Here is a 14,220-nt window from a genome sequence, read left to right as displayed (position 1 = left end):
ATACCTGTGAATGATCATGTGTGAGCTAAAATACTCATTTAATATCATTCCAGAGCCCCTCTTTGTGTTGCAAAACTCTAAAAACAGAAAAACTAGACTCCATTGTCCATCCATTTGTCTCTCTGTTAAAGCTCTAGGCTTGTAGTCTCTAAGGGACCCCCCTGAACTATGAAAGACATAAAAAAACAAATTGAAGTTATGAACAGGCCCCAGGCTGGTCCTGGAGATCCCTGACCAGAAATATATCTCACAGTCCAGACAGAAGCCCCAGGGCTGAACTGCTAAATCACACAGACACAGAAAAACAATTTGGCATTGCAACACCGATGGTCAAAAGCAAACCGGCCAAATCCTAAAAATAGCAACACACACTCCAGTTATCCTCTTTTGTCTGAGCGTTGCCTTAACGACTCTGGCAAGGAGCAGAGAAATGCAAGGGAAGAAATAAATGTGGCGAGTCGAAGAAGGAGAGGAAGAGTGTTGCGTGGGATTATCTGGTGAGCAGAGCGTCCTTGCTATAAATGAGAGCAGCAGAGGAACCTGAAGGCCAGGCACAATCAGTAAATATTTAATGCTGCTGTTATGTGCACTGAAACCAACACAGGCTCCATTGATACCTACTGAAATGTTTCTGTGTGAGATGTACAAACAGAGAGAGGGACAGTTCCCAATTTTTAAATCTTAATTTTGGGTTGCAGTTATCTGGCTTATTTACACATTAATCCTTTGCAAAGCAACAATTGTCCGTGTTTATCAGGTTATTATATGTGCTCTTTCAAACACCAGATGGTATTTTCCTTTGGTAGGAAAATCCTGTAGCATTCAGGAACTGATGCATTTTCTGTTTCTGGTTGTTCTGGCTTAACAGAAGAAAAAGTGATTAGTTAGCATTAGCAGTGATAATCTATAGGAAGTTCAACTCAAAAGGCATTACAGTACACATCTTTTCAAGAGATTCACTCTGTTGTCTGAATACCTCATGTAAAGGCAGCTCTAGTGTGTGTGCGTGGGTTTAAATAACTGTATGTACACAATCCATTGTGTCTGCTGTATGCATGCATGTATGTGTGTGTGTGTGTGTGTGTGTGTGTGTGTGTGTCCCAGTAGGCCTCTCCTCTTCACCTCTTTGCCCAGTGCCCCAGTTTGAAAGCTGTTAAATAATACAACAGGAGCTCACTGAGGAAATCAGAGACAGCTGCAGAGGAAACAAACACATGCACACACTTAGTTTGAATCATGGTTTGTTTGCCCCATCTTCACCTCTGTTACAACGTTTTAAAAGCCACTGTGATAGATGGAGGTTTTTGTCTCGAGACCACAACAAACACTAAGCGATGCCTACAGATCCCAGCAGCCTCATCAGGTGACTCTGTCAGGGCTGAGTTCAGTTCACTTCTGATGCTGCTGATTCACATGTTAAACTTCCACAAAACAAGAACAAATGCTTCAGAATAAGTCTGATTGTCAGAAATGAGAATAAAATCCCTTAAATAGCAAAGTTAACCAATGCTTAAGTTTATAAACTGAACTTTTAAAAAACACCAATGTCCTTCAGCTGAACATAGCAGTAAAGCAAACCCTGTATTTGAATATTTGACTGTCATTTATTTTCAGGTGAGTGGAGGAGGGAGGAAAAATCTTGTAGTGAAAAACGTTTGGTGAGAAACAGTGGATTATCAGGGTATCTGTTTAATGCTGATCTAATTGTTTCAGAGTCCAGAGGTCTGGTCTGCTGTGTGACCACAGCTGCACAACTATCAGACTGAGATAGACAGTGCTTAACCTATGATCTAGCCGAAACATCCCCTCCAGATGTCTACTCTGTGTGTGTGTGTGTGTGTGTGTGTGTGTGTGTGTGTGTGTGTGTGTGTGTGTGTGTGTGTGTGTGTGTGTGTGTGTGTGTGTGTGGATATAAGCATGTCCCAGATGTAGCATGAGGCCTTACCATCCCAGCTCACTCTTTGTTACCAGACTACCAAGGCCTGTTGTTGTGCTCTCTCTCTCCTATTCTGTCTCCCTCTCTCACTCACACACCCACCCCAGAGGGAGAATAACCTGTCTAGGTGTGGCCATGCATACAGATATCCAGCAAGGTTTATTCTACAATATTATTAGAAGAACATGGTCTGGGTTTTGGATCCTGACCTGCCTTAGGATGCACTGAAGAAACAGCCAACCTAAACCCTGCATCATTTTGATCAACTCTTTAATGGTTAAACATAAAAAAAACCTAACAACAGTTTTCATTCTACATGTTCTATTTTAAGTGTAGGGTGGCTGAATCTCTGAAGTGTGTTTGCCTGATGTGCCTATATGTATCATTCCCTACCTATGTTAATCTCAGATATGTGTCAGATCAGTATTTAATCTGGTCATCTGATCTTGGATATAATCTCTGCGGGTGCTGGGGTGGTGGTGTGGGTGGGGTGGCCTGTCCCACTATGGCAGATGCTGCTGCACCATCACACTGGCATCAATAGAAAAAACAGATTGAGGACCACCTCAGACAGTGTAAACAATACATTTACTCATATGAGTTTAATAAATGTGGCACCTGAACAAAAACACAAATTGGTCATGTTGGGAATATCAATGTCAGTATTGGGAATGCAGTTGGGGGATTTACAAAACAGATTAAAAAATAATAATAATAGTCAGAGCTGAAGCAGCAGAGGTCAAGATATCCTGACTTTTAGTCCCTGGTATGGGTCAAGTTCCAAAATCGGTGGGTCCTACATTTCCCATAATGCTTATAGCATTTTTGATTTAACTTGACAAGCTCCTCCAGAGAGCAAATTTTGCTTTGTTCGAAAAGGGAGGGAGCAGTAAAATACCATATGAAATTACACCTGGTCCCAAAACTGCTGCAACAGTCATGTATATGCCTGTGTTGCAAGGATGCATCTCTCTTTAAGTCCTTGCTATGTAAGCTCAATTGAATTAAATCATGTAGGCCTTAAAGAAGGAAGCTTTTAAAACAAAAGTATGTTTAGTTCTACAATTCCTTGCAATAATTAAGTAACACCAATAACATAAGAATACATCTTCTCACATCGGTTGAGAGTGAAACCTAAACAGCAGGCATTAACTCACCCACCATTAACCACACATTAAAAATGTTTATTATAACATGCTGAAAAAGTGTGCTTACGGTGTTGGCCATGTGCATCTATCAACAGCCCCCCAGTGTATGAAACAAGTGGGTGCATTAGCCTCCCTTCTAACTTTTGAGGACAGCAACAGTAAGAACAGTTTTGCTTTCCTCTATTTTTCTGATACAATTTGTATTGAATTTGAACACTCTTGCTCTCTCTCTGAGGTGCACTATGATAGCAGAGCTCTGAAGTGGTGTTTCCAAAAATACAGAGCTCCGCAGAGCGCTGTGGTTCAGAATAGAGAGGCTGCGGCCTCACAGATACATGTATGAACGCTAGCTGCATTTTGCAGCCATGGAGACAGGAGAGAAATGCGAGGGCAAGTAGAGATATTCAGAAAATACAGCAGGTAACAGCATCACACAGCTAAGGATGAACAACATCGGCAAAATTATATACTGGTATGTTTTTTTAATGACAGCAGTGATGATGATGATGATATATTATGGTTTCATATCTTGCAGATTTTCAGGCAAAGGCCTCTACATTTGTGATTTGGGAACTGCAGCAATGAATGCAGAACAATGTTCTTTATTTTTTAGCATCATAACTGCAGCCGAATGAGACACTTACACACAGTGGGGGAGTGAGGTGAGGTTATTGTAATCCTTCCACTTTAACACAATCGTGGTGTTTGTTTATTGAGGAACTTGCTACATGCAAAGATGAACTGCAGCTTTGTCTTTCTCAATATTATACTGTTTCCTCCATTTATTTCCCTGTACGTTAAATAGACCATAGATGATCACAATAACTTTAGGAGAAATCCTCGCAATCAAATTCACAGACACAGACACACATGTAGTAGGTGAGTAGATTAGATGGCCCTGCGTTTGTTTAACTGCAGTGTTTACTAGCTGCCTCAGGGAGGAAAGCCTACACCTATGTGACTGCTGAAAAACTAAAGGGGGGGGAGACCTCACTTTTAAACTGCAGTCATTCTCCCTCTGCAAGACCCATAATATAATGGTACCCCCACCCACCCTTTACACACATAAACACAGGCGTTTAAACACACACACACACCTAAACACACATCCCTTTCTTCTGCTGCTGCCTTCCTACAAGCAACACCCCCTCCAACTTCTCCAAAAAAAAAAGTCTGTGTTAGAATGCATGCATTGTCACACAGAGGCAAGACACAATCAGTGCAGCCACCATTTCTCTGCTGAAATATACAAATGTTGACATAGTCAGCAAGAGTTAAAGGCTCTGAAACCTCTGACATGAGCCTGCTATGGTGATGATCATACATCACTGATCAGCTCTACCTCACCCTCACATTCACAACAGTCCAGTAAGAAAATCAACTGACCGATACCAGGAATACACAGAAACAAATAGTTACATTAGTCTTTCTAGAATTTTCATTTGTGCAATGAGAAGACTGCTAACACTAGACTACTTTTTCCATTACTTGTTTTTTCTAAACATGGAAAAATGCCTAGTACAAGTTCCCAGTGCCCAGGGTGACATCTTCAAATTGCTTGTTATATCCAATCAAGAATACAACCCCAAAATATTCAGTTTACGATGACATCAAACAGAAATGTAAAAAAGTACTGAGGTCAACAGAAATACTAGATAGCGAAACTTCTACCATCTGTTTTTAACAGTGGCAAGTGGATCATTTATTTGGAGAAAAAAGTTTGTATATGCCTCTAAATCCCTTTGTCGTTTTGAGGACATGTTAAGTGTGTGTGTGTGTGGGGGGGCTTCAAGCTAAAACCATCAACATGAACACTGGCAGTCAACCAAAAGGAAATTCTTAGTCCCTGGAGTTGCCAATTTCAATTCATCAGTGGGAAATGCCATTTACTAATCCTCATAACTATGCACAATAGCCAAGAAGTAAGCTTGTGAACAGCCACAGTTAGTGACAGAGCTAAGGTTATGTCAGCCATAAACTAAATCCAGGGATTCATGGCTCCCATGACATTCAGGCGCACCCAAGTCCTCCTCTCTGCCCCAAAATGAAACGCCTTCCTCGCACACAAAGAGAGTGGGAGAGAAACAGACCGGAAGAAATCTCTTTGAAAGAGAAAGACATTAGGCTTCACCACCTCGACACACAGGCCTACAGCCGACCAATGTCAATACTAGCCCTTGGCTACACGGAAGCTACTCTCTGTTAACTGATTGCATCATGTTTTCAAGATTGCTGCTTCATGCGCTGGGTAACTCTCATCTGCACTTTGAACTGGTCTGTACACTAGAAGCAAAGTAAATGATTCTTAGCCTTAAATGCAATTAATCAATCACATGGTGGTAATGTCTAAAAACTTTTCTGCACACAAATATTTGGAGCAACAGTTGGCGCCATAACTTCCGCCACATCGTAACGGGCTGAAAACTCATGCTCTCCCACCAGTGAGCACCGTCTGCCCCCGAGGAGGATTCTCCCTCTCGTCTCCACCGCACTGACCACATCTGCAATCCTGCAAACCCCCAACGCTTTTTCCTTTGTGTCGGGCAAAAAAAAACAGGACACCCCGCCCCACTTTAGTTAAAAGTCCCCTCCCACTAGCCTAGCAGGCTATAATGGGCCACCAAAGGAATGTCTCCCCCTGCACGCTCTCCCACCGCCACCAAAGGCAGAACAGAGAGAAAGAGAGAGGGGGAAACTGAGAGGGGTTACATTCCTCTCTTCTCTGTCCTCTTGCTGGCTGTCTGCTTGACTGACTGGTTTTGTTGTTTAGGGTCCACAAGCTGATTCTGGATCATACTCAGCTGAGGCGGAGGGCTTTCCCACAGCTGACCTAGAATCAGCTGGCAGTGAGGGAATGACCAAAAGCTTAACTTTCATTATCTCACATCCCAAATTGCATCTAGACAGCTACTGTTAGAGCTTAAAGTGCAAAAATGTACTTCTGTAGCTTCTTCTCTAAATTTACTTCTGCGTTAAGTTCAAATATATCATCCGCTTCTGGAAGAAGAAGTTATACGCAGCAGTGTTTCACTTTGAATTTTATTGCTGTCAACCAGGAAAAGCCTCTGAAAACACTTTTGGATCATTATGATTAGAGCTGTAACTAAACAGTTATTTTCATTATCAGTTATGTGCTGATTATTTTAACAATTATTTCCATGTCCTTAGAGCTCATGTCACATCTTCAAACTGATTGTTTTCAACACCCAGACAAGTTCAATTTACAATGACAGAATGAATAACAGGATTAATTGTCTTAGCTGCTTAAGTTCAATTACATTTTCCACTTTGGTAAAAGTAAGATATATGCAGCAGATTCCCCCTTCAGTTTTATTCTTAAAATTCCTCTGAAAATACATTTGGATAACCATGATCATTGAAAAGATTTAATCTCAGGTGTCTGAGCTTGCAATCACTCTATAGCACAGCGTAGAAGATGATCCCAGCCAAGCAGATTAATGATGTATATTTGATGTATATTCAGAAGCTGCAATACAATGAATACATATCAGTGTGCGACAAGGATTAAACTGGCCTACTGCTCCAACACTGTTCACCTCAGGCAAAGAAAACAGAATTAACAATATTTCAAATACATATTTGCAATCAAGGGGCAGGACTCGCTGATGTCTGCTCTACAGCCCTTAATGACAACTGCTTTGATTCAATAGAAGAGTCATTTCCTATGCAGTACCAGTCAACCAATCAAAGCATTTGCTTCTTTTCTACAAACAGACCATTGTCTATTGTTGTTTAGGAAGCAGAGCATTTAGTCTACCTTCCTCAAACATTTTCAGCTCCCTTCACTCTTTTAAATCTTGTTTTGGAAAGGGAAGGCATGCTGGGAGAAAAAAAAAAAGTGGCCTGGCAGCCTCTTATACAGCTAGATCTAGCCAATGTAGTGACGGTTGCAGGATGCATTGTCCATTTGTGCTGAAAAAAAAAAAAAAAATGTCACTCACAGCTCGTCCTGAGCCAACCCAGGCCATCTGAACTGGCTCCGCCTGCCTGCCAGCCAGTCACACAGAAAGCATGTGAAAGTGGGCGGCAAAAGAACAAACTAACATTGTGTCCAGCTGCCCACCTTGCCAGCAATGGAAAAAAAATGCTGTGCGCGTGTGTGTTGCAAGTTAGGGCACTGGTGAGGTATGTCAGGGGAGGCTGGCTACAAACAAATTCCTGCTGCTTACTTGGTGACATCAGACACATCTGCACTGATGAAGCTTAAGTTTTGTTTATGGAAAGTATAAATTGCACCAACTGATCTGACAAATCATGCAAACTATCGCAACTTCAGTCAGTTCAGTCCATATAACAGTCCATCTTCAATCACTTCTGTGCAAACAGATTGAGATGGCTGTCAGCATAGGAAAATGAAGAGAGATAACATCAGAGTCAGAAACCACAACTGATTTTGCCACTGTAACACAGCTGATTTATGACAGGAAATGTTCCACGATTAGTCTGACACACTCCAGATACAAGTTAAGGCAGTAAAACTCTGATATGAATCTATTATTAAATTTTTGTTACAGTCTTTTGTTTTTGGCAACATATCAGATTTTTGGCAAATACCAAAACTGTTACCATCTGCATGCTTACCATGGGCTGTTCACAGAGTTGCACTAGTTGCATGTATGTTAATTATCTAAGGTTCTATCTTTTTTGTGAAGTAGCCCAACACTCCTGCATTAGGGGAGCACAGTGGAACAAGTGCTTATCAATCTAATTTAAATAATACATCACTTTGACAAATAAGAACAAGCAATCACCAGTGATGTCGACTGTCCCAGGCCGTTTGGATTGTGTACTTTACTGCTTTCCTTGTTAGCTCATCCACCCACTTCACTGTACTTTCTCCCTGCCTCCTGACATGAGAAATATGTGCAGACTAACTGTCGCTGAGAAGCAGGATTTGCATGTACCGCCTGCCACACTGCCGAGAGTTACAATAAAACCTCTGGCGGTGTCACTGCGTACTTTGACATGTTCAAACGTGTGGTGGATCCCTGAGCACAGAGAAAGACATAATAACATGTTTGTCAGGAGGAGGAGCTTCGCCTGTAACAAACTGCAGTTAACTGGACTCAGCTGGGCTCAGTCCAGGTACTCTGGGGTGTTGAGAAATGTTGCTCAATGTACAAAATGGACAACTGGAAACACAGTGCAAGGACAAACTCAGCCTCTGCCAAAGAAACACAGGCTCACACTGTGCAACTCTGCACAGCGCTGTAATATCCAAATCACAAGAGACTCCCAAAACAAGTTATTCTTATGCAGAGTGTATCTCTTGTCTCCAGGACTGGGAAACTTTGAATGATATTCAAATGGGGCAAATAAAGTAAAAGCCCGACTGCTGCCAAATGTCTTCTTTTAGGCATTGTCATTTTTTACTTGCCACCAGTGTTTTTCTTTTATTTGTTTACTGAAAAAAAATTTAAAAAGATGAACTGTGTCACCAGCAGATAATCCCTAATCTTTGGGGTGTCCTCATGGCTCCATTAGATAATGTGTGAACTATGCACCCCCAGTGTTCAAATGTGAACTAAGGCCTCACTGTCAGTTTTTCCTGTCTATTTCTCTACTGTGGACACCAAATAAAAGCAACAAGGCCAAAAAAAAATCCCAAGCATTGCTGTCTTTTTCCCCTCTTGTGTTACTCAACGTGGTAAATGTACAAAAGTCAGCATGATGTAAAACACTGCCTCTGACAAAGTGCTCCTGTTTTTGACCTCACAGACTCACCTCGCACACACTACAGGGGCAAACCCATTCCCACACTCATTATATACACTTCTCTCTTGATATTCCTGCGGGAGGCATTTGCTCACTTTTGAGCAATAACTGGCACAGTGAGCGTGAATACACCGCAGGAATTTGCCCTCGGTTCCCCCGCCTCACTGCGGCCGGCAAAGCTCAAGCTTGGCAGTGGGACATGTCCCCTGCCTGTGCTCTTCCCAATCAACCAAACACCTATCAGCATCCACTGATTAGTGCAGATTCAGGAATGCAGAAGAATGGCCTCAGCCCAGGTTTGCACAACATGCCATACTCTGTTAATGATTGGTAGGTTAAATTCTCCATTTAAAGAAACTTTGACCTGTGTGATCTCTAGACAAATATGCAAAGCGTCCACACAATTCACTGGCATGAGGTACCAATGGATGACTGGACCCACTAGGTTTGATGGCAATCAACCACAGGAATGTCTGATGCTGACAACTAAAATGCTGAATGGCCTAATGAAAATGCACAATCCAATGCTCGGCATGCTGTCACACCACTAGAAAATATGCCAGTCATCTGACTAGTTAGTGAATAAGATAGGGTGCGTAGCCTGGTTAGTACAGCACACATACAAAAACACACCCTTTCAATCATTCCACATTGTTAAGTAATGGCCCTTCAAATAACCCTTCCTTATACTGCCTCTCCACTCCCTTATGAGAGCCTGGACTTTTAAAAAACTGATTTAAGAGTGTTTTTGTGTCGTACTGCATGTCCATTTTGCCGTGAGGGGTATATGTGACGTCAATTTTATCACCAGGTCTGTCTGTGCGTCCCCTCCCTCCATTTCCAATTTGGAATATATCAGGGCCTGAATGGGTCTATATTGTGACCCATTCAAGCTTCTAGCAGGTTTGATCATTTGGCATGGTGGCCGCCTAACGGGGGAACACTGAGTGGAAAACAAGGTCACCTTAGCCTAGTGCATATTAGCGGACAGCTTTTATTGCCATCCTGGGAGAAAACTGCGCACAGGTAGCAAAGTATTGCTACACACAATGGTATCAATCGCAACTCAGTGACATCTATTAAAAAGATATAGTTGGACGGAGAGATGATGAGGACAAGTAGCTTTATTTTCATCACAAGGGTGGAAATGGTGGAGTAGTATTATAGGCCAAAGGACGGGAAAATGCAGTGCTCCATGCACTATATAGTGCCATGTTATTTGGTGTCTAAAAATTTAAGCAGAATATTACTGTAGCTGGTCGAAATGTGCAGCACAGTAAGTGGGCGTTTAGTTCTGTGCAGTGAAATGAGTGTGGCTACAGAAACTTGAATGTCCCAAGGCTGTGGGAAGAATGTGAGCATATGCAATTGTCACACCAGATATAACAGTAGTCTGCATATACAGTGGGTGTGCTCAACAGAGCATTGCTCATGATAGCTGCGTTGTTTAGTTTTAACATCTAGGTCTTGCACACCCTTCTCTAAGCACTCTGGTTTTGATGTGTTACATGACCTGTCAGATAAGCACAGTCCATGTCACAGGACCCCCTGATTTACAAATCAACGAGAGGGAATCTATAAAGATGATATACCCTCATCTTCTCTCTCAGTTATGTTTCTAATTTATTACTGCTTTTTAAAATAGCTAGAATGCTTCAAATATCCTTAAGGTTTGAAAAAGTTGCTAAACACGTCAGGAATTTCACCAGCCCACTATGGGTTTCAGTGACGATGTGCTTTTCCAACTGGCCAAGAGCTAGTGAACCTTGCGGACAGGAATCAGTCACTCCTTACAGTTTGATAAAGGATATTAAATGTGGACCACAGCTGCTTCACAGTTAAATTTTCTGCATATCCGCCTTGAACATCATCGTATCGCTCAGATTTTCCAGTAGTGAGTAGCAACAGAAACTCGCCTGGCCTCAGCCAGTCTTGTCGGCCTCCAACCAACCAACCAACCAGCCAAGCAGGCAGACAAGTGGGACCTGATAACGCCCTAAAACCTCCAAAGAACAACAACAAAAAACACTGTTCGAGTTGGTGTGGGGTGATATCTATACAATCACAGTTTTGCTTTTTTTTTGCAACAATGTGGCGCTCTGTTTCCGCTCAGGAAGAGAAAAAAAAGTGCCGGGAAAAAAAATTCACCTTTGACAGAGGGAAAACAGCAGCTAATGTTAGACAGGGGCTTGGCTTTGCACTCACAACCCCAATACTTTTCATTCAGGGAAGGCGAAAGGGAGAGCAGATAATCAGCATTTAAGCAGTGAAATCAAACAGCTTGACATTGAGGAGAGCCTAGCAAAGAGGAGACCCGAGCTGGGAGGAAAATATGCTTGACAAAGTGGGGCATTGGGTGCAGCTGCGGGGTTTATGGAGCAAAACCGAGGCCCGTAGTCGGTCTCTGACCTCCACTCCCCATCCCATCCCTCCCCTGCCATTTTCTTTCTGCCCGCCGCCGCCTCCTCTCAGCCCGTCTCGACTCGGCCCAGCTGGGCCCGACTTTGGTGGCCTTACCTTCCTCTGCTGTTTTTCCCAAGCCGGGTCCAGCAGCAGGTCCCGGTCCCAGTCATTCTCCTGCTCCATGTAGGTCTGCACCCCGCCGGCCGAGGATTGGTTATTGGCAGCGTGATAATCTACCATGTCAGCAAAAGAAACCTGAGTACGCCACAGAGAAACTGTCAAGGGAAAAAAACGTACAAAAATAAAAAATAAAAATGAAAAAAGCAACGACGGCCCAAATCAGAGAGGTGGGATGGGGAGGGATACACGACCAAGGGAAGTGTCCTTCTTTCCAGCCGTGAGCGTGTTTTTAATATGATGAATACCCGGTGTGTGCAGTCAGAAAATCCCCGCTGCTGCTATGAGAAGAAAAGCTTTCCCTCTGAACGGTGTGGCTGTTGGGAGGAACCGGCCGATCTGACAAGCTGAAAGCACCGAGGAGCGGCGCTTCCGGTTGGACCTTTCAAAGTAATTCATGTAGCTACATGTTTTAACTTTATTGTCCGCCACTAAATCACATCGAAATTCTTTCCCCGTTTTAGTTAAATTTTGCCAGTGTCGTTGTTGTTTATTTGTTTAACCAGTTTTCACCCTTTAAGCAGGATTTTTTTTTCTGTCTCTCTAAAACACTTTTGTTTAAGAGAGACACATAAAAACTAATTACAGTCCTTAAATTCCCCTCTCCCTGATAATACTCAATCATTCATCTTTTATCGTCAATTGTACAACAGGGTTTCACAGGATAGTTCATGCGAATGAAGTGCTGAACTCACTTTGGGATATCTTGCGCTATACGTTTTTCTGGAAATCCTCCGCCCCCAACACTATGCGATTTTATTTTGAAGGTATCGCCATGCATTTCCTTGGTATGAATCTGTAACTGTGTGCATCTCCAGTAGCTTACAAAGGCCCACACAGCTCATGAATATTCATATACCATTTGAACGTGAGCTGCTGAATAATGACACATATAGATCTGAACTATTAAAACGCTGAAGCAACTGAACTTTTTTGTTGTTTTTTTTTTACACATTTGGATTTTGATTTTTGAACTTTCCTGCTGCTCCATTCAGCCATTATTTTCCATTTATTTCTGTCCAATGTGAAAACTCTTCATTGCATCAGTGGGTCTGCTCAGTAAATGAGAGGTACAACCAGTGGTTCTGAGGGTCTTGACCTTTCTGAGCATCACAAAATAATGTTGTGGGAACAGAAGATGCTTAATTGGATAGGTGAGGGAAATATTTCTGTGATATTTATTCTGGGTTACTCTCACTTTTAAAAAGGTTTCCTTGTAAAATAACAAATAGTGTCCCAGCCTCAACAGAGACAACTTGAAAAGGGGAAGTCAATCTTTAGTAGATGATTCAGGTACAGCCTGTGACCATCAACGGGTCATGATCCAAACCATTTGAGAACCACTGACCCAGAGGACTGATATCATAAAAACAATTTAGGCCTGGGCTGCAGTATCATCCATTACATCTGCTGGGTGGAGGCTCGGGCTGCTACGCAGGGTGACTGTCCTGCCTGCAGGAACCACCTACAGAAGTAGGTCATGCTCAGGCTGTCCTGGTCGATTAGCGTCACTGCAACCCAGAGCAGCATATAGACTGTAGCAAGACCATGCTTCAGCTTTGATGCTGTCATGTGATGCCATACAGTATAGTACAGCTCTGTGATTGGTCATAATGGGCCAGAGTCATAATTACAGTCTGGTCTGGGCTCATTAGCAGGAACAAACAATTTATGAATGGACTGTTTTTATTTTTATTTTTTTAAAGAGGCACTGAAAAAGGTGGAAAAAGGTCTCAAATGTAGTTGGTGATGTTTACACAAAGAGTGATGAAATGAAGCCTGAGAAACACATTCTCATGACTTTTTAGGTTTAGGTTTAGAGTAGGTTTACCCAAATTAGAAACAATATATACTATAACGATGATATACTGATATATAATGAAAATGCTCAATATAATTAATTTCCATGCTTAGAGAACATGCACAGCAATGACTCACAAATAGTAGGCGCATAGTAGGAAGAGAGGTAAACTTTGGCAAATAAAGACAAAAACTATCTGCATGAACATTATACCAGAGGAGATATATGGAGTCAAGGCTGAGGCAAGTCTGAGAGGTGACAGAGACAGGAGGAGAGACTATGTGTTGAGATGTGGCTGATGTATGACTATCACATGCTATCCTAAAAGTCTGTTTGAACCAACACAGCAGTAGTGTAACAGGATATTGAACACACACATACACATACACACACAAACACACGCGATCTCTGGTATGTGTATCTCTGACTGTTCTTACTTTAAAGAATGATGCTGGAAGACGGATATTTACACATACCAGACTGTAGCAGAGAGCATAGGATCGTTTCTCAAAATATCCCCTGTGGTCGGGGGGGGGGGGGTCACTGCAGAGACAGATCCTCTAGGATAGCTGCAGAGAGAACCTATATAACCAAACTAGTAGCAAAATAACAGGTACACAATTTAACACACACACAGCCTGGCCAGAAGGAAAAGTCCACAGGATGTGGAACTAAGTAAAAGTGAAATAGAACAGAGAAAACCAATAAAACAGAAACATTAAGATACAGTAGCTCCAAAAATGTTTGTGACATTCCTGTGAGTATCTCTGACAGTTTCTGAGGTCAGAGAGCGTCATCCTTATTCATGATAGAACTCAGAAATTTCCAGACACAATAAGATGACCTGCACACTTAGATATATCATCAATTTTAGTCATGCGAAGTGAAAACACAGAGTGAGGGGGGCACTGGAATGGGTTATCTATTTTCATTTTCTATGTTCATAAATTGGAATTCATTTTAGCAGAAATTACATTTATACAAAATGTAACATATTTTTACATGTAAGAAGAAAAAAG

General features: G+C 42.1%; 1 protein-coding gene across 2 annotated transcripts in view; it reads right to left on the bottom strand.

Moving 5' to 3' along the window:
• actn4 (actinin, alpha 4) overlaps window positions 1–11,716 on the bottom strand; it is a 56,369-nt gene extending 44,653 nt beyond the window's left edge. For both annotated transcript variants that reach the window (XM_018660515.2, XM_018660516.2), the window contains exon 1: window positions 11,338–11,716. In XM_018660515.2, the coding sequence (XP_018516031.1) occupies window positions 11,338–11,463 (126 nt within the window). In that variant the 5' untranslated portion in view covers window positions 11,464–11,716. The remainder of the gene's footprint in view (window positions 1–11,337) is intronic.
• Window positions 11,717–14,220: the final 2,504 nt, after the last annotated feature.

This window comes from Lates calcarifer, linkage group LG21, assembly GCF_001640805.2.
Source record: "Lates calcarifer isolate ASB-BC8 linkage group LG21, TLL_Latcal_v3, whole genome shotgun sequence".
Taxonomy (NCBI): Eukaryota; Metazoa; Chordata; class Actinopteri; family Centropomidae; genus Lates; species Lates calcarifer.
Note: the sequence above shows the minus strand (reverse complement) of the source record. Positions and strands in the feature narration are given on the sequence as shown.